General features: G+C 40.5%; 2 protein-coding genes across 4 annotated transcripts; both read right to left on the bottom strand.

Moving 5' to 3' along the window:
* Positions 1–4,939: 4,939 nt before the first annotated feature.
* On the bottom strand, positions 4,940–6,565 carry LOC104447612. The gene is made up of 3 exons (XM_010061332.1): positions 6,338–6,565; positions 5,960–6,246; positions 4,940–5,261 (listed from the first exon to the last, which is right to left on the bottom strand). Exons 1-3 carry the CDS (start codon positions 6,563–6,565, stop codon positions 4,940–4,942), a joined length of 837 nt encoding a protein of 278 aa, XP_010059634.1.
* Positions 6,566–14,692: 8,127 nt separating this feature from the next.
* On the bottom strand, positions 14,693–20,492 carry LOC104445739 (homeobox-leucine zipper protein MERISTEM L1). Of its 3 annotated transcripts, none has more exons than XM_039312466.1 (12): positions 20,291–20,492; positions 18,672–18,986; positions 18,431–18,548; positions 17,914–18,102; positions 17,366–17,800; positions 17,188–17,289; positions 16,903–17,103; positions 16,606–16,777; positions 16,243–16,517; positions 15,746–15,841; positions 15,256–15,644; positions 14,693–15,114 (listed from the first exon to the last, which is right to left on the bottom strand). In XM_039312466.1, exons 2-11 carry the CDS (start codon positions 18,929–18,931, stop codon positions 15,276–15,278), a joined length of 2,217 nt encoding a protein of 738 aa, XP_039168400.1. In that variant the 5' UTR covers positions 18,932–18,986; positions 20,291–20,492; the 3' UTR covers positions 14,693–15,114; positions 15,256–15,275. The 3 variants fall into 3 exon arrangements, with proteins under 3 accessions (XP_039168400.1, XP_010057969.2, XP_018728495.2); XM_010059667.3 differs by having other exon boundaries at positions 18,672–18,968; XM_018872950.2 differs by lacking the exon at positions 20,291–20,492 and adding an exon at positions 19,548–19,763 and having other exon boundaries at positions 18,672–18,968.
* Between the last annotated feature and the right edge of the window lie 565 nt (positions 20,493–21,057).

Raw genomic sequence — 21,057 nt, 5'->3', positions numbered from 1 at the left:
TGCAACAGTAGATGAGAAGTGGATCAAGCAATGGATGAAGAATCCCACTCCATTGAAAAGAATGACACGTGGAAACTAACTTCTCTACTACCCAATAAGAAGCTCATTGGCGTCAAGTAGGTGTACAAGAAGAAGTACAAGCTAGACAATCAAGTGGACAGATGTAAAGCTAGGCTAGTTGTAAAAAGCTATAAGCAAAAGCTAGGTATTGATTATTTTGAAGGATTTGCACTAGTGACTCGAATGGATACCATTCGGATGATTTTAGCACTCGTAGCTCAAAATCATTGGAAGATCAACCAAATGGATGTGAAATAAGTGTTTCTTAATGGTGGTCTTGAAGAGGAAATCTACATGGAACAACTACAAGGTTATGAGAAGAAAAGGCATGAAAATCAAGTTTATAAACTAAAGAAAGCATTGTATGGGCTAAAATAGGCATCTTGAGCATGGTACACGAGAATTGACACGTACCTGTTAGAGCATGGTTTTCAAAAATGCTCATATGAGCATACATTGTATGACTAGTCAAACACTAACATTGACATAATAATTGTGTTCCTTTATGTTGAGGATTTGATATTTACGGGGAGTTGTGAAAAGATGGTTGCTGAATTTAGGGAGGTTATGACTAGTCATTTTCAGATGACAAACTTAAGATTAATATTTCATTTTCTAGGCTTTGAAGAGAAGCAGACATATGATGGCATATTTATTTCATAGCAAAAATATGCTAATGATATTTTGAAGCAATTCAAGATGGAATTGCTCAAATCAATACGGACTACCGTAGCAGAACGTTTGGAACTAAAGAAAGAAGGAACTGGTGAACTAGTAAATCTCACTTATTTCAAAAGCATTGTTGGTAGTTTAAGATATTTGACTTCTATAAGGCCAAATATTTCTTATAGTGTGGGAATTATTAGTTGATTTATGGAGAAACCATACCAATCACATTTGCGAGCAGCAAAAAGAATTGTATGGTATGTCAATGGAACTCGTGATCATGGGATTTTATATTTACATTATGACAATTTCAATTTGGTGGGCTACATAGATATTGATTGGGCAAGTAATACCAAGGCTCGGAAGAGTGCTTTTGGATATACTTTTTTCCTCAGGTTAGGAGTAATTTATTGGTCCTAAAAATAAAATAAAAAACAAGTCTTTGCACTTCGACTACTAAAGTAGAATACATAGCATTAGCTTCAACGACATGTCAAGCGATATGGCTTTATAGGATAGTATGTGAATCGATGCATGAATATGCAGGTCCTACCAAAATAATGTATGATAGCAGATCAGCTATGGCTTTGGCCAAGAATCTTGTTTTTCATGGCAAGAGCAAACACATCGATATCAAATATCACTATATTTGTGAGCAAGTCAAAGATGGCGAAATTGAGATTAGCCTCTACAAATCAGAAGATTAGATTGTAGATATTTTGACTAAATTGTTGAAGGCGAATTCGTTTGAAAATTTGAAGATGATGCTTAGAGTTGTTGAATTCCAAAATCAATTTTAAGGGAGGCTGTTGAAATAAACTATCACACCCCAAACCCCGAGCGCGCGTGTGACATCTTGAATTTCAGGTTCTATTTTCGATTGAATAAGTTGAGCTTTTCATCGACGCGCCTACAGTTCTTTTCTCTAAGTTGGCCACTCACAAGATAACTAGCCTATCAGGCGAGGCCATTAAGGAATCTAAATGCAATAGACTTGAGAATTCGACCAGGAATTGACTGTTCGACCGTACTAATTTGTAAGGGTCATTACGGCACTGTCAAAATTGAGCAGAGATCGGAGTTAGGTCAATTCGACAGAGGTACGTGATTAGTGTGTGGGTGATTCAACCTAATTGCAAAATTTTTGTCGAAAAGCACTAGACCAATTTTTCTGTCATTTCTGTACCCTGTACCCGTATTTGAAATCTCGAGATTTTCACGACAACTGAGAGTGGCCAATGTGTCGAAGATGTACATTGAGATTTGAAAATAATCGACTACTGGTCTTTGCGCCAAAAATTTCCTAAAAGCTACCCGGTATGTTAGGTCATGTTGAAATCGCGCTAGATTGAAATTTACCGCGAATTTGAACCCGATTTTAGAAATTGAAAGTTCTATCATGTCACAATTTATTTTAGGACCGTCGACTCATATTCTGAAGATTTTTTTGCAAACTGAGATTTTTGGCAAAATTTCAATAAAGGGCCGTTTTCGATTGGAAAATTTAGGGAACTGTTTTTTTATCGTGTTCTTTGGATGCAAATTAGTTCTATTGGTGATGAAAAATGCTAAGTTGGTGAAGGACACCTTGGTTGGATTTACGGGGACCGAATTGAATCCAATTGGAGAGGAATTTGGTTCAATTTGGGGGAATTTGTATGAAATTTGTAGGTCTCTTGGTGCAAAACCTTTTGGATCATTTAGTAAATATGTTGGGGAAGCTTGAGAGTGGATAATAGCTGAGGATAGAGGGCGGTAGCTAGTGGGGGCAAGCAATGATCAAATGAGATATTTGAAGCCAAAGAGGGACCCTCCACCTTCAGCAGCCCCTTCTTCTTCATTCCCAGCCACCTTTCTCCATTTTTAGTGCTTTTGAAGCTCCAAATTTGTAGAGAAACTAGTCAAGCTCTCCCCCTAGCCATTGCACGCTCGCCCGAATCCACCAAGACCGCCGGATTGCTATCATGTTGCACTCGAGCCCGCACTCGTCCGTTGCTCGTCCCACCTATTTCGTTGTTGTGCCACTCCTCCCGAGCTTCCTCAGGCCACATCGAGCTCCCTAGACCACCGTCCAGGTCAACGGAGCAGCCGCCATCACCCGTCGTCGCCTGTTATAGCCTCATTCACCAGCTTCGTCATTTTCAGCCCAAGCCGATCTCCGTTTGAACTCTCTCGACCCAATGATAAAGCCGAATGTCCTCAATTTAGCCGTGAACTTCAAGGCTGTTTTGGACCTCTTCCGAGCCCCGCTTGGCTCTGTCGCCAGGAGGTTTGTCACCCGTCTCCATGTTGCCATCACCGTGGACTCATCGGATCGCTAAACCAGTAAGTTTACTCGCTAAACTCTACTTAGGAAGTTAATGATGCTTAAGGGATAATTAATTTATGTTAATTAAGGTTTATGTGGTTAGTTAGATTAGATTAGTGATTTAATTATTCAATTATGCATGTTATGTGGTTAGATTAAATAAATTAAGGGCTAGATAGGTTGTACTATTTATCTAGATAGGTTCATAAATTTTCCTAGCCCGTTCGGGCGGTTAGTGAAGCATTTCCGGCCTAAGTTGCTATTTATTGCATTTAAATTGAATTATTTAATTAATTTGGTAATTATTTAATTATTTAATATTTTTCGAAAATTATACCGGGATAACCGGTGAATAGAATTTCGTGCTGATTGCAATTGTGTGGTTAATTTATACAATTGAGTGCTAAATTGTGCACATTGAGTGATGATTGAAATTTTGACTATTTAATTCAAAATTTGAAAATTTTGGTAATTATTTAGAAATTACCGAGTGTTGGGTTTTGACACCGAAAATGGTTTTAATGACTATATCAAATTGTGGGATTTGAAAATGAAGGGTATCAGTTTGTCTTACTCAAATTGACCGTGTACCCACACACGACTATTTTACCGTGTATTTTTAATACAAAGAAAATAAGCAAGGATCACTATTTTAATTGAGGCGTTTGAGTGCAATACACAGTGTCTTGGGCCAAAATTGAATGGTCATGTATTGGCTAAGAGAACCCGTCCCGGGTTGTTGAACTGGATATGTCCCTATATGGATGCCCTACCAATAGATGCCGGTTGCAGTAGAGGCTGGACCAATACTCTTGTGACATCCTGAAAATTCAGGATCTGATTTTGATTGGATAAGTCGGGTCTTTCGTCGATGCGACTATAGTGTTTTTCTCTGAGATTGCCACTCACGAGATAACTAGTCTATCAAGTGAAGCCGTTAATGGATTTTAAAAGCAATCGATTTAAGAATTCGACCAGAAATCAACTGCTCAATTGTACTAGTCTGCAAAGGTCATTACGGCACAGTTAAAAATTGATCAGAGATAGGTCGGTTCGACTGAGATATGTGGCTAAACGTGAGTGATTCCACTAATTTGCAAAATTCTCGTTGATCGGCACTAAACTAATTTTTCTGTCGTTTTGGCACCCTGTGTTCATATTTGAAACATTTGGGATTTTCACGATAACCGAGAGTCGCCAATGCGTCAAAGAGGTACGTGTGGCTTGAAGAAAATCGACCACGGGTCAATTGTACCAAAATTTCCTAAAAGTTAACCAGTAGGTTAGGTCACGATAAAATCGCGTTTGATTGGAATTAACCGTGTATTTGAATTCGATTTCAGAAATTGGAAGTCTTGTCGTGTCATGAGTCATTCTAGGCACGTTGACTTACATTTTGAGAAATTTTTAGCGAGTTTGGAATTTTTACGGAAAATCGAGACGGACAATTTGGAAAACAAACAGAAATTCAAATTAGCCAATTTGAATGGATTTTTGGCATCTAGCGTGAGTGAATTAGTTAATGGAAGTTGTTACGTACATGGGACTCTGATAGTCTATAAAGATTTGAAACTTTTCTCCACACAAGTAATGTTTCCAAATTTTCAGAGTGAAGACGATCGCTACAAGTTCTAGGTCATGCGTCGGATAATTCAACTCATGAGGTCCCAATTGACGGGATGCGTATGCAACAACTCTGCCATGTTGCATTAACACACAACCCAATCCTCTATATAATACATCACTAAAGATCCCGTATCCTCTAGGACCAGATGGAATTGTTAGTACGGGTGCGGTAGCCAACTTCTGCTTAAGCTCTTGGAAACTATGCTCACACTTGTCTGTCCATACGAACTTCTCTTCTTTCTTGATTCTCAGCTGATGGTATCCTGTCCTCAGGTCGATCTAAGAAAATATCGACTCTCCATGTAACTGATCAAACGGATCGTCAATCCTTGGCAACAGATACTTGTTCTTGATCGTCACTCGGTTGAGTTGTTGATAGTCAATGCAAAGGCGCAACGACCCATCTTTCTTCTTCACAAACAGAACTGGTGCTACCCAAGGCGATGCACTAGGACGTATAAATCCTTTGTCCAACAACTCCTGCATATGCACCTTTAGTTCCTTCAACTCTAATAACACCATACGGTAAGGAGCCTTAGAGATTGGCTCCGTCCCGGGGGCCAACTCAATCACGAGCTCAATCTCCCTTTCTAGGGGTAAGCTGATTAATTCTTCAAGAAACACATCAGAAAAACTCTTGTACCACGGCGATGCTCTTCATCATCAACTCCTCAACTGTCATATCCACGATGGTCGTTAAGAAACCTTGGCAACCTACTTCTAATAAACGAGTTGCCTCAAGTAATGAGATTAAAGTAATTGAGAGTCCTTCTCAGTTCCCAACAAATTCAAAACTTCTACATGCTAACGAGTTAAATTGGAGTACTTCACAATAACAATCCATTACAACAAGATGCTCATTGAGTCAACTGTTTTCATATATGACATCAAAGTTATACATAAGCAAAATAGTCAAGTACAACTCTAGGCAGTGATTTTCCTTTCTACGACTTCATTACAACAAACTGAAGTTCTATAAGCTTAACAAAAATTTCGCTGCGCCACTCTAATAAAATTATTCCGGAAACACTGTCATTCTTGTTCGGTGCATAGCTTGGTTTGTTCTTGCCACCTTCGCCATTCTAGTAGTGCCATATCTGCGGTAATGGTGCCTGTACTCCCCTGGACCTATGTGAACAGTCCTTCACCCGATGGCCGTGCTGACCGCATTTGTAACATGCTCCTGTTCTAGTATAACACGGAGCCGATCCATGTCTTTTCCGATAGAAACGACACATGTCGTTCGGGTTAGGTGTTGGCTTTCCACTCCCACCCTTCTTGTTGGGCGGAACGAGATACCTTCCTTCAGACATCGACTTCTTCTCGAACCAATTTCCATCTCTGTTGGACCCAAACCGCAACCCAGATGCGGCGGCTTGTTCATTTAGGTTTCTCTCAATCAATTGTGCCCTTTCATACATATCGTTGTAATCCTTCAGATTAAGCGGCACTAATGGATCCTTTATCTCCAGTCTCAGTCCATCTTGGAATCTCCTTGCTCTGTCTATTGGATCCTCAATCAGTCCGGGGGTGTACTGGGACAACTCAGCGAACTTTGCCTCATATTGGTCCACAGACATCAGACCCTGATGAAGATGTTAAAACTGCCATATTCTATTCTCTAGCACAATCAAAGAGGTATTTTCCATTAAAAACTTCTACGAAGACATTCCACACCGGGACCACATCTTCAAGAAACACTCTTCCCCTGATGGCCCTCCACCAGGTGCTTGCATTTCCTTGCAACTGATAGACTGCAAGGACAACCTTGTCTTCCTCTGAGCACCTTAGTAGTGCGAAAGCTTTTTCTAATTCTTGGATCCATAGGGTTACAACCTCGGGATCACCTACTTTTGAGAACCTCGGCGGGTTTAGCTTTAGAAACTGCCCCACCAACTTATGCATAGGCCAATCACCAATCACATTCCTAGGTGGAACCTCGGCAGGTGCAACAGCAGCAACGACAGCGACAGCTTGATTCTAAACTTGCTACCCCATCAGATTTCCTAGAGTCTCGAGTGCTTGCATGATCTCATCTATTCTAGGATCATCAGGTGCTACTACACCAATACCAACCTATGATAGTGCTCTCTCACTTGCGCTGACTTGAGCCTGCGCACTACTTAGGCATCAACCCTAGTCGGCATCCTACCCTAAGTGACTGATGCAACGGTCCTCTTCTAAGGAGTTCTCTGCTCCGGATCGCTCATATTGTAGACTCTCTACAGAACCTGCTTTCCAATTCTACATAGAATTAGCAAGCTAAGGAACCCTCACGAAACAATCAATCAATCAATCACAAGCGTCTACATAAGGAAAAAGGTTTTTTTCTACTAACTATCCCATAACCCATCGCACCTTATCACTCCAGACACTGACCAACTCTAATACCACTTCGGGCGGGGATGTCACGCCCCAAACTCCGAGCACGTGCACAACCCTTGGTGGTTGACTAAATTGCGACGTTCCTAGAACTCATCGTCGACTCTTTTTTCTTTTTTTTTTAATGCACATGTGGAAGCGAAATTTTAAACATATACTCGAACAACAACAAACATGGAATAGAAAAGTAGGACAACCAATTTTCACAAAACACGCTTTATATACATATCAGGTTCAAACCACTGCACTGAGTGGCATTGCTGGTTTCGGACTTTCTCCCCCTGACGAAGGGGAGAAGTTCGAATCCCCAGCACGTCACAGGTGGACTTACCCGCTTCACGGGGTGTTGGGTTCCTCCGTGGGCTCCAGGGTTTGCCCACTGGCTGTCGGCTTACGGGTTTCCTTAGGTTGTCAAAAAAAAAAAACATATCAGGTTCAACCTACAGGATCATATACAGAAGATCTGACTCAAAAAGAAACCATTAGGCCATCTACACTCTGGACCCTTCAGCCTTAGCTCTAGATCCTCCATGCTACCGCCCTGAAAATGGTAACCCACGACGGGGTAAGATAAAAATCTCAGCAAGTTAAACCCTAAGCCCCGACTAAGGCGAGAATTCACCTAGAACTAGCTTAAACATGCACCATACATGACTTACCTCGCCTCAGTGCGTCCATGCACATTAGTGCATTTCATATAACATATGCATATAGTAAATGCATTCAATAGCTATAACACCTCATATCATTCATCAAATACTCACAAGGATCCCAATTATAAGGCTAAATCGTCATGACACGTTCCATTCCGTGCCACATAATTTCGTCCCATAATCAGGTGCGGATATCTCATATCAATGGTTCAATCCACGCTCAATATTCAAACTCAAGGCTCTAGAGGCGGCTCTCACGAAGTTACATTATCGTGCAGCACTTAACCTTTGACCACATATAACAATAGTACCAGGGTCTTGAGATGGGTCCCACGAAATTATATTATCGTGTAGCACTTAATCTTTTACTATGCATGACAATAGTGCAATGCTCTAGAGGTAGCTTTCATGTGACTCAAGTTGCCATGTAGCACTTAGCCATTAACTATAAGGATCTAGAGGTGAATCACACGAATTCTCATTGTCATGTAGCACTTAGTCCTTTACCCTTTCATAACACACTTCATTTTCCTTAACACAACACCCCATCTTTCAATAGTCATCTTTTGTAATAACAATAAATCATCACTATAGCACAACCATTCACATATCATCACGCATAAGTTCTAAGCATGTCACAAGTCAACCACATCACTAAATATGCATTGCTCAACAAGGACAGCATAAAAAATAATCACAAACCACTATCGGTCCTAACCGGTAGAAATCGGGCTACTCCCGCGTCTCCAGGTTTAATTTCAAAACCATAACCAAATAAACTCAAAAAATTCTCAAATTTGAATATGTTATAAATGACATTTAAATGAAAAATTTTCATGAGATACCAAAACCCAGATCATTCTAGATTAAGAGCAATAATTCGCTCAATCCGTTACAAAAACTGTGTCCGTGTCTAGAAATTACGTTCTCCAAAATCAATTTGGTTCGAGGTCCAAAACTTGTCTATTTGATCTAAAATATGAGTATATTAAACTACAATATGTGACAAACAACTTTCGTGAAAAAAATTATTTTGAAAATCGAACCCTAAAAGTTGATAAAAATCCTTGCAATATCAAAATGTCACAAGTTTCAACACAAATGGAGGTTTTGTTTTGTTTTTAATGAAGTCAAAATTTTATTCTTTTAAATCCCTAAAATCTTGAATAAAATATATGTCATAACTGAGGATGTCTAAAACATTTCTCAAGAAGGAAACAAACTCAAAATCTTAGCACATTTCGATTAACAAAAATGGCAAACGGCAAGGGTCTAGTAAACTTATCTACGAAAAAAATCCACTAAATTAGACTAAACCACCCTCATTAGTGTTAATCTAACTAATTAGATTAATACTAATTCATCTTAAGGCTAATCTAACCAAACTAAATTAGCATTAATCCAACTTAAGGATAATCTAGCTTAACACCAATCTAATTAAGCTAATTGACACTAATCTAACTCCCTTAGCGTAATTAACAACCTAATTAAAGATTAGGGAGTTAACTCACCGGATTAGCAAGCAAATGGGTCCATGGCGACGACGACACGAAGGCGACCAATACCGGAGCCTACGGCAATTCCAAAGGAGGCTTAGAAAGGGCCGAAAAAGGCCTTGCAAGCTCACAGCTCAAGTTGGAAAACCGGTTCTGTTTGAGCTAGCTCAAGGGGCTACGAAGGCTAGTCATGGCACGGGGATGACCGAGACGGTTAGGCGGCAATAGGCTGGTGATTGGAGCAACTCAGGCAAGCAAACGGCCTACGATGGTGGCGAGCTGGCATCAACGCTGGCACGAGCGTGAGGCGGATGGAGTTGGGCAACGGAGGGTAGCGACGAGCAAGCTAGCCTAGGCTCGCGGGTAGCTTGCGAGGCTGTTGGTTGTGCTGGCCTAGTCCTAGCTGTTTGCAGCTTCAACAATAGAGAAGAATGGAAGCTTTAAGGAAGAAGGAGCTCAAACATAAGCAGAAACTGGTCTACTGGGGTGGTTCACAGAGGAGAGGAGGAACAAGGAGGAGAGAGGGGAACAAGGAGGGGACAAGGGACCAAGAAGTCTTGCTGTTGTCCAATAAGGTCCAAGGTGAAAATATCTTTTACTTGAGTGCTCTTGGCACCAAAGTTTTTGCCCCTTGCTGTCCAAGCTTCTCCCACAAGCCAATTCTTCACAAAACTTCACCACATGACTTTAATTTGGTGCCCAAAATCAACCCAACAGCTGCCCCTATGAATTTGCCTTAGTCTTCATTCAATTTCTCACCTAACAATTTTAATTTAATGGCCCAACATGCCATGACAGTAACCTAAACAAATTTCCCTTCAATCCCTCACAAACCAACTCACTTTGGTTGCCAAAATTGCCAATTAAAATGCCCATCCGAATTTCCTTGAATTTAATTGGTAAATTTTGATTTTCCACCAAAATTTTGAGCTCGCCGAAAATTCTTCAAAGGATGCGACGATGTCTTAAAAATAAATTGTGACACGCTCGAACTTTCGATTCCCGAAATCGAGTTCAATTTTATAGTTAAATTCAACCGGACACGATTTTAGCGTAACCTAACCTACCGGGTAGCTTTCAGAGATTTTAGCACGTTTGGGTCAATAATTTTCAATCCACGTTGTGCATCTCTAACTCATAGGCGACTCTCGATTGTTGTAAAAATCTCAATGTTTCAATTACAGGTACTAGGTACTGAATCGACAGAAAATTGGGTTAGTGCCGTTCAAAGCAAATTTTGCAATCAGGTGGAATAACCTACAATTCAATTGCGTGCTCCCGTCGAATTGACCTATATCCAATCACTAATCGCTTATAACGATACCATATTGACCCATGCCGATTATCATGATTGAGCAATCAAGTTATAATCGAATTCTCAAGTCTGTCGCGTTTATATCCCTTAACGACTTCATCTGATAGATCAGTTAACTCATGAGGGGCCAATCTCAGAGTAAAACGATCATAGGTGCGTCGACGAAATGCCCATTTCATTTAATCGAGACATGGTTGAAATTCAAGATGTCACAGTCAAGATCTCTAGCATGGGAGTGAAAAATAGTCACTGCCCTGAGATAAGACCAATCACAGTCCTCTATAGTTAACTCCTTAAGAGCCAAGCAAGACAATAGCTGCTCAGTCGAGAACTCATCTGAAAATGTGATTTTTATAAGAATCAAGTGTTTGAGATTAGGAAGGAGTATTTTAGAAGGTAGCTTTAAGGCCCCTAGGACAAATACTTCCAGGTTGGTCAATGATGTGGCAGTGAATAAGCAATAGGGCAAGGCAAATGGTCCTTCAACGTCTGAAAGGTAAAGAAAGCACTCCTCAACATTTCGCTGAACCGTTGCAGATACCTATAAATTGATACGGGATGCATCACGTGACACATTACAAGCAAGGTAGAACCATCTTATGCAAGATGATCCACGAAGGACAAGCACTCTTTCCATAGAATCATGAAGAGCTCCCTCTCAGACTCAGAATCCTTCTCAAATTCAACATTAGGAATAGATGTCCACAGATACTCCCACTTTTTACACAATACACTTGTTTTGACAGCATCCACTATCGGAAGCAAAGACAGGATGTGTTCTAGGATTGCCTTGGGAAGCCTATTTATATTGTCAATAGCAGCATCCATATCTTGCTCTTTACACAGCCTCTAACCCTTGGATTTGCCATTGACAGTACTTTCATCCATAACTCGTGACGTCCTACTAGCATACACAGTTCACCACCATTAACAAACAATTCATGGAATTGTTAGAGCAACAAAAGTATTTAAGATATTGTAACTTGTATTTTGAAGTATTTACTATCCGCAACAGTGACCCCAGCCCAGGTTAACTAGAGAACGGGAAAAATGGAGAAGTACTACATCTTTCTAGTTCAAGACTTGAAACCATCAACCATGAGATCCTTACTAGAGTCCAAGACGTAACTAGAACATAGCATGAAGGCCATGTAATATGCAATTGTGCACTCATTCATTTCGCCATGATTGATGAAGCCATCATGACATACTTCAGCTTTACATGGTGACATCCAATGTAAGCAAGCTTCTGAAATGAGACAAAGTTATGCTGTTTATTGGAGACTGCTTTATTGGTCCTCCCTCCGCAGAACACAAGTCGAGAATGGTACTTCCTAAATCAAAGGACGGCAAGTTAGAATGAAACTCCATGACTTGGACAACAAACCAAATTGTTACATTAGGATTCCAGGTTTCTTGTGATTGCATAAGTCGAATTACAACCATCTATATTTCTACTTACACAAGTATCTCAAGAAAGATATACCCATTCACAGGGTGGCCTCTGCGATCGGCTGCTCTAGTTTAGTCACCAAATACACCCGGAAGAAAAAGAGAAGCCAAGATCATGCTCTCATATGAACGCATGAAATTAGTCAAACACTCGGTGATCATGCAATAAACCTGCTAGATTTCGCTCAAAACTATGACACCCACTTCCTCTGTGTCTTCGTCCAGAAGAAAAACGGACGGCAAACTAAAAAAGAAAAAGAAGAAAGAAGAAGAAAAGGTGACGACGGAAGAGTCGCTGATCCGCAATGGGCCTGGGCCTGGGCCTGGGCCTGGGCCTGGGCCTGCTACAAGCCCAATATCACTCGAGCAACGGCAGGCCTATAATTTATTTACCTACCTGTTTATTTTCTCTTTTGCTTATTTCGTGAAAACTAAGGATGTTTCCCCCAGATGAAGAAAAGCAGAAAAATTGGAGAATGTTAGTTCAATTTATGGAAAAGCAAAATTTGGGTACCTATTCTTAAATTATTATTTTCCAATTTTTTATTTTTTTATTTTTTACGTAAAGCAAAGAATATCTATCTTTTTCTATTTTCTTTTGTAAAATTCTTGTTAAATCTCTATAAATTGTCAAAAGTACAGTCACAAGGTATAATCTGTTGGATGTGGTGTCCACCATATAGTTAGTCCAAATTCATTTTATATGCTACCGATTTTTTTTTTTTTTTTTTAAAGAAGGTTAGACTTGATTACACAAGAAAATGGAATACAAAAAGTATTTCATCTTGGTTGTTTGAAATTTGATTTCGACTCATTACACACTAGCATATTTTTTAGGGCCATTATACAGAGTCACTTGGTGCTCAAAATACTTCATAGAAAAAACTTGGGTAATTACCACTAAAAATCATAATAATAACCCATACACATTTACTCAAAATTAATTTTTGATTCACAAAAAAAAAAAAAAAAAAAAACTTAAATCAATACATTTATGAAATAATTACCCTAAGTTAATTTTAGTCTCACGAAGAATCTCAAATTAATTATCTTATCCAAATCTCGCATTAAGCATCCTATCAATATGAAAAATGAGTTTATAACAATATCATTTGCATTTGTACCTCTCTTCTTCATGGACTAGATCCTGCATCCAATCAAATCTTTGATTAGGGATCGTGAAAATTCCTGCAACGGTTGGTAGGCTAGCCAAACTATGAGTGTAGTGGGAACTGGCTCCCCATAAACCCAGCCCTAGCTGGGGTCAAGATATGATGCAAGCAAAGTCTCACATCAGACAACCAAGGAATATTCTGAGACTTATAATAGGTTGTGTTCCCTCTCCTGAAAAGCTAGCTTTACGGGATGATTTTTCCACCTACTGTAACACATCATTTTGGTATTAGAGCCACTCCTTAGGCGCACCTTCCTCGTGGTTGCGGTCCCTTGGTGGTGACATGAGGTGCCGTCCTCGAGGCCGTTTTATGACGTTGCAAAAATCTGGAAGAGAGGGAGGATGATGCAAGCAATGTCTCACGTCTGGCAACTAAGGAGATATTTTGAGACTTATAATGAATCGGATTCTCTTTCTTGGATAGTTAGCTTTTCAGGTTGAGTTCTTCCGTCCATTGTAATGCATCCGTATAGAGTGAAGGGGTTGTGGCCCTAATGTTTCGTTTGCAAAGTCTACTTCTTGGCTTGCTGTCGAGGAAGAGCGGAGGTGGGGACTTCAGAGACTGGATGTAGAGCGAATAGAGAGATTACTCCATTTAGGTAGGGCAAGACACTATGAGCGGGCATGAGCTGTCTATTGTCCTAGCCAATTGGTCAAACGACAAAAATGTTGTTTATTAAATTATTATTAGTTGCCAATCTCGCAATAAAATGGAATAGGAAGAATGCAAACCACTATCGTTATATGCAGAGTTGCATTTTTTCGGGAGGATAAACTTATCCTCCATGTTAGGTCACAAAATTGCTTACGGAGGGTAGATCTATGTTAGAGACATTAGTTTGAGAATTTTCATAAGATGAAAATTAACTCAGGATACATGAGATGCCGGTTTGGGAATTTTTGCGAGACAATTAATTTGGGACAAATTTTTTTATGGGGTATTAGTTCAGAATATTGAAAACATTAACCCTACAATACTCAAACTTTCAATTTACTTTCTTTTCCGAAACCTGCTACTCAAGCCCCCAATCTTTTTCTTTCAAAACAAAATTTACTCTCCTCCGAAACCTGCTATTCAGGCCCACAGTCTGGATGGTTTTTCGCCGTTCATTCATTGTTGCCAACAACCACTGACTCACAGTTCAATAAGTCTGCATTGCATCTATCTAACCCCCACCAATGATTAAAATACAAAAAACCCTACGGTGTCGCACTGTGGGTCCACATTGATTGAGGAAGATGATATGCGTTTTATCACAATTTGCAGCCAAAGGCCAGCAATTACCCTCGAGATGGCAAATCTGCAGAGGTTAGAAGGGAGCAGCCAATGATGTGAATGTTAGAGCAGTGCTCCCTTTTCTCGAAGTGTAAAATTGTCAAGGAAACCGAGTGGATTGTTGTGTATAATCTCAAATCTAGCATGTAGAATTTACTAAGGCGATGCGCATCGGTTTTTAATCATTTGAGTGGGATCGACTAATATTATATGAGATGAGCTGGTTTTGCAAATGAAGTTAGAACAGTTTGTATGCACCTTGCTAGATATCTATCGGCAGCAAATTATTTTGAATTGATCATCTCACATGAGACCAGAATCATGCCATAGAATAACAATAGCATCTAAAGTTCTGCCAGTTGAACCAACTGGTTTGAATCTAAACAAACATTGAGTTAGTCATCAAGTCTAGCTTCAAGGCACAAAGACAACACATTTGCAGGAAACAACTTCGTACTGGACTAACAAAACTAAACCAAAACAACACAGAATGATTATATTAAGAAAAGACTACAAACAAAAGGGTTCTGACTTGATCTCTTTTTTCGTTCGGCAAAGTCAATGCCCGAACCCATGCACTTCACTTCTTGTGTTAGCAGCTTCTCTCTTGCAACATCAAAAAGACTATGCACAGGTGCGTTCTTGACTTCCTGAAAAATTTTTGGAGAAAATAACTTCGCTCTTGCTATCTCTCCAGCTCTTGCCACTGCATTTATAAATCATTGATCAACCCAAAATCAAAGTGTCACTGTACTGAGGTGCTAGAAATTGATTCAAACTCATGCGTGTGTGTCTATATATATATATATATATATTTATATAGTTATCAAAGGAGATCAGCACTAACCATAATAGCAGTTTCTTTGGTCATGGGTTGTCACACGACACTGATGCCTTGATTCTTTCAACGGTGCACTTGATCAGGTTGTTCACCGTAGCCACCGACCCAAGAGAGAGTTTAGCAGATGGTACTGTGTCAACTAGGATTTGAAATGCGACGGTCAGTAGCGAGCCACCTGAGCCAATCTCGAGAATGCCTCCTCCTCCACCAAACTCTGGCCCATCAGGAAGTATGGCAAAACCTGAGGGTAACAGCGCTACATAGTCGGGGTCGCCACCATTTAATACGACATTCATAGCGACAATGTCAACTGGAGCATAGATCACATAAGCACCAACAGAGTCTGTGCAGCTTTCTTGCAGTATAAGCATGTTGCTCTGGCTCGAATTTGCATTCTGCAGCTCAATTTACAGGTAGAAAAATCAGTCCCAAGAGATGCGAAAAGCATGATTTTTCTCTCTAATGTAAGAATAGTGTCCTTTTGGTGGCCACTTACATTTACGCGGAGTAACGAGACGCTGTTGCCAGGGTCGCGACCATTTGCTATGTGTGCCATTTCTTGAACTTGTCCCCCATTTGAAAGTATATCCCACTACATTGATCACAATTTACCACAAATGGATAAGCAACAAGCAACACGAAATCAATTTCTTTATCGGCAGTAATGGATAATACAACTAGGCAAGAGTCGTCTACATTTGCCACAACACCAATTACTCGAAAGCTAACAAAGCATGGACATCGCATTAGGCAACAAATCACAGATCATTAGTTCAATTCAAACAGATATCCACAAGAAAATGTTGAATTTCTATCTATACATGCCTCTTGGTTAAGACCTCTAATGTACTTATTTATAAAGCCAATTAAAAGGAAGAATATACATCTCCAGAGACAGAACTTCAATAGGAATCTAAGATTCCAAAAAACACGACATATGTCCAAGAAATGAAGCCCAATTTATCTTCCAATAAAGAAGCATAAATTCCCTACCTCATTGCGAGAGTTCTCATCACGGAGGAAATCAAAAACCCGCTTGGGGGGAACTGGAAGCCAGAAGGAAGTTGCGGCACTTAGCACAATTCCAGGAGGCCTGCCCGGCTCATCCATGCTCTTTCTTGTCATGACCCTCACATTATTATCAGAACCAGCCGCTGATAATGTCGTCCAAGCATGTGCAGTTGAAGCACCAACACCGCTACAGAAGCTAAGCACCATCCTCTCAGCCAACTTTAACATGCTCCTTCTTCCTTCTGGGCTTGTTATCACTGTGCACATATAATATTAATCATCACTAAAGTTGGCAATAAAACTTTTGGGGATTCCTGAAGGAACATTGTGAAATAGGAAAAATACACAGATCTCCTGATGGTATGTTATTGGCCATTGAGCTCGCGAGACGTTCACACTGCCGGTCCAGTGTCGCCACCCAACGTTTCGCTCCAAAGGCAAGGCCACAATTCACTAGGGGCCTATATATGCTATGAACAGCTCTATCATCAACCTCTACATGTTCGACCCATGTGACCTGAAAACAGATAATGATACAAAAGAATTTATTCGGTAGAAATTATGTATGTGAAAAAAGAGTGGTGATTAAATTGGGATGTCTCATTTCTAGAGAGGAATAGGGTCCAGGAAATATATGACCACCTTTGAGTAACCATTGGGCAATTCTTGGATCAAACAGCCGGATGGCCTTCTCCGGCTCCGTAGTATGGGATTCCCTCGTATATTGTCCAAGGAAACATCGACCACAGCCCAAGTTCCATCACCGTGTTGCTTACAATATCTCACAAAATAATTTTCTCGAGAAGGAACAAGTGGCGATGGGACCTGGAACTCAGCTGTCATCTGAAAATTTGATGAACGGAGCTTTCTTATAACGGAATAAATGGAAAAATAGTGTCAGATTATTATGCAAAGTGTGAGTGTTACCACTTGCAATGCCCCATTGTAATTCCCGGCAACACCAGTTGATAGGACTTCGATGGTCATTGCTCTTGAGACGATGCCACAAAAAACACCTGACCATTGATGCTGAGAGACAAATGATGTTAGAAGAAATGGAACCAATCAACTGCTCAAATCGCTTTTAAGCAGAGCTATAAGTTACCTCATCCATGAGTATTTCGACAAGGTTAATGTGATTCATAATAACCACTGCTGACTCTCGCGAAGCTTCCGATTTGAACCCAAAAGGTTTTGGCCCAATTCCTCTAGGGAAGATCCTAAAATATTCATCTTCATTCAATATCTCTGATGGTTGGCCACTGCCCGCAGGAATCCACAATGGCTCTCCTCCTTGTGCCATCCTAATCAGTTCCTCCATTGCCGCAACCGCAAGCTCGACGATCAATGGCTTATCTGCTTCAGAAGGCATCGATACTGATCTTCTGAGATCAATTCCCCCATACATCTCTCCAACAAGACCTGATTGTGCCGGGAATTGATCTGGGGAGCGGGATGACATGTGAGGAGGAAGATGAGGGTAGTTAGAAGCCAACGGCTTCCCGACATACTTCGAAGCAATCACAGATATCCTATCTATCTGCAATAAAAGAACAAGGGTTCAACATTTTTTCATGGCCCGATATGCACTGATCTTGTGAGTCATGAGTTGAGAAAGTGCAACAGCCAATTGTACTTATATTCCTATGCTACCTCTTCTTTCAAACGAGCATTTTCAATTCTCAGATGCTGCTCATCAAAAGACATTTCCCCAAGGGCGGCAGGGCCACCGCAGTTGGGGCAGGTGGCGGTGCTGAGAGCTTCCCTATACCTCATGTTCTCAGCCCGAAGCTTCTCATTTTCAGCCTTCAGAATTGCATTCTCGTGGCGTTCATGTTGAGCCTGTAAGTTAGAAAACTATCCTTCAGCACTTGTATCATTAATCTCTAGAAGGCACTTCCACCTTAAAACAATTGTCAACTACTGCCAAAATATGCATCTCTCTATTACATCTATTAGTTAGACCGCCAATCCCTGATCATACATGAGTACATCATTTTTGCATGTGCATTTTGTAGCTTGTATTATGTAATTATTACCTTTCGGACATAAAATCTAAGGAAGCTATCTGGGGTCTTGATTATGTAATTTTATAGACATAGATTTAGCATTTGTTTTTGCCACACTGGATTTTGCACATTCAAATGCAAACTTATTATAGAGAAGTTACCTTCATTTGGGTTCGCTTATTTTGGAACCAAAACTTGACTTGCAAAGGCTCCAACCCTAGCTCCCGGCTCAGTTCCTTTCTTTGTTTGTCATCTGGGTGAGGGGACTCCTTGAAGAAACTTGAAAATATAAATAAATATAAGAGCGAGAGAGAGAGAGAAAAATGTTTCACATACCCAAATAATTAAACCACTAAAATAAATATAGAAAAAAAAATGGCGTTAATTATGTTGTTTGCTCACGCTTCAAGCTCTTGGATTTGACGCTGAGTGTGGCGATGGTAACGCTTTCTTTTCTGGCGTTGACCATTGTTATTGCTGTTGTCGTCGTTGTTGGGATCTTGAACGTCGTCGCCTGAAGGGTCGGGTTCCATGGTTTCAGTGCCAGATTTGGTCTCGAAATCTTCGATTTCTCTCATCTTCAGCACTTCGCTCTCGGAGCTTCTCGCGCCAGTTATGTCAAGCAAGTGATGGTGGCTGTCGAACATGTTGGGTTGGAACATTTTTCGCTGATTTTATTCCCTCAAGGCTCTCTACTCTCTGCAAAGCGTGGGGAGACTGTGAGAGAGAAACCCACTAAGAGTTTTTTTCTTGTCCAAAAAAAAAAAAAAAACACAAGAATATTTAGTGACCCTCAAGTTATATAGAGAGAGAGAGGGAGAGAGGGAGGGAGGGAAGGAGTGGGAGATGGAGAGGGTAAGTGATAAGTATGGACTATGGAGCTCTCAAAAGTCAAAAGATCTTCTCCTACAGAGAGCTGGCAAGCACACATACATGAAGGTACAGAATACATGGAGTTGTCTACTGATCTTTAAAGGGCCAAAATGAAAAATAAAAAACAGAAAAGGAACTATCCCTTCATTGAGAAGGGTCGTGCCTTAGATCTTTTTGGATCAACCAATGCACGCCCATTAACTGATGAACTAATGCGTCTTCAACCCATTTCAGATTTAGGGTTATATCTCACCCACACAAACAGGGCTTAGCAAAATGTGGTGTGGTATTGAACATAGGAAATATAAAGTAAGTTCAGAAGATGTGAACAATAGATGGAAACAAACACAACTTGGGGTTTGGAAGATAAAATGGAAAAAAATCACAGAAAATTAATTCGTGGACCTCAAGTGGCCTTTATCCCCTAAGAAAGAACGCCGTCTTCACATTCAACTAAGTCAGAGCACAAAACTCCGGCAACCGCATGAGACAACCCTAGAAACCGACCACGTCTCCCTCTCTCCAGCCTCAGGAAGTCCAAAATCTTCCCAGATGTGAAGGAAAATGCATGTAGGGTTTGTAATTTTTTGCTCTTTTTCAAATGAGCAAGTTTGCTTTTGGTGGGTTGATTTCTATGAGCAAGATAAATAGTGGGGGTTTTGTCTACAGGTTAGCCGAAAAAGGGCATTAATGACGTGACCACGGTTTCTTTTTGGGGGGGGGTTTTTAAAATTTAAAGAAAAAGGAAAAAGAAAGAAAGTCTCGAGTCTTTGAGCTGTTACGTGCCAAGAGGTTAGAACAGGAAAAAAATGTGGTGTACGTAGGAGGAGTTGACACACTCAAGCGAGAAGAAAGCTGTCAAACACTTTCCAAAAAGAAGAAGAAAAAACGCAAGCAACTTTTTTACACTCTTAAGTCAAACTTAAATCGTAACGCCCACCAATCTCTCCAGACTCTCTCTCTCACTCTCTGTGTGTGGAAAAAAAAAATAACGTAAAACTTCGTACAAGGAAAATCAAAGCGAAGGGTTGACAGTGAGCGAGCGATCTGGGGAACTGTTTGAAAAGGTGATGGTTTATGTGAATAACGTGTCCACAGAGAGATGGGGGTGGGGGAAGAGGGAGAGGGAGAGAGGGAGGGAGACTTACTGAGGAGAGAAGCTTTGAGGGTTGAAGCTCAGACTGATCGCTTTGGCATGTCTTGGGGCTGCTTGAGAGCTTCTTCTGCTTGAGTGAGAAATGGAAAAGAGAAAAGAAGGGTTTTCTTTTACAGAGACTGTACAGTGAGGAAGATGTGTGTGTCTGTGTGAGTTTGAGAGAGAGAGAGAGAGAGAGAGAGAGAGGAGTGTTTTGGGGAAGAAGAGGAAGAGGGTAGCGAGAGGAGTTATTGCAAAGCGTATTGAGAGGGTGCAATTGCATTTATGGCGGGGAAGGAGGAGAGTTATTGTTCTCTCAGAGAGAGAGAGAGAGAGAGAGAGTCATTTTTCATGGTTTTGACATCCAGTAGGGTTAAGGATTTACTCGACCTGAAATATTAGAATTAGGATATATGCAAGAACTGCACGCGTATGTGAGAGAGCCGAGAAATGACAAACTATCAAGACATCTTAGTGAAAGCTTTTCGGTGCAAGAAAGTGGTACAAGTCTTGCTAGAAATTTTAGTATATCGCGGTGAAAGTCTCGCGAACAGTTTCGCATATTCTCAGATGCACAGAAACTGATGATGCTTCTTGGGAGTTGAATCATCTAATGTGTCAAATGAAATGCACCATATGAAAAGAAAATTAAGAACCGCATTGTTTACCTATTGAAGTAAGTCCCGGTGGATGTGAACTAAGTAGTCCGCATACAATGATTTCTACCATTGGCTCTGAATGTTCAAGCTGTATCAGTTCAGTTTGCGTAACAAGAGAACA

Source organism: Eucalyptus grandis, chromosome 5 (genome assembly GCF_016545825.1).
Source record: "Eucalyptus grandis isolate ANBG69807.140 chromosome 5, ASM1654582v1, whole genome shotgun sequence".
Classification (NCBI taxonomy): Eukaryota; Viridiplantae; Streptophyta; class Magnoliopsida; order Myrtales; family Myrtaceae; genus Eucalyptus; species Eucalyptus grandis.
Note: the sequence above shows the minus strand (reverse complement) of the source record. Positions and strands in the feature narration are given on the sequence as shown.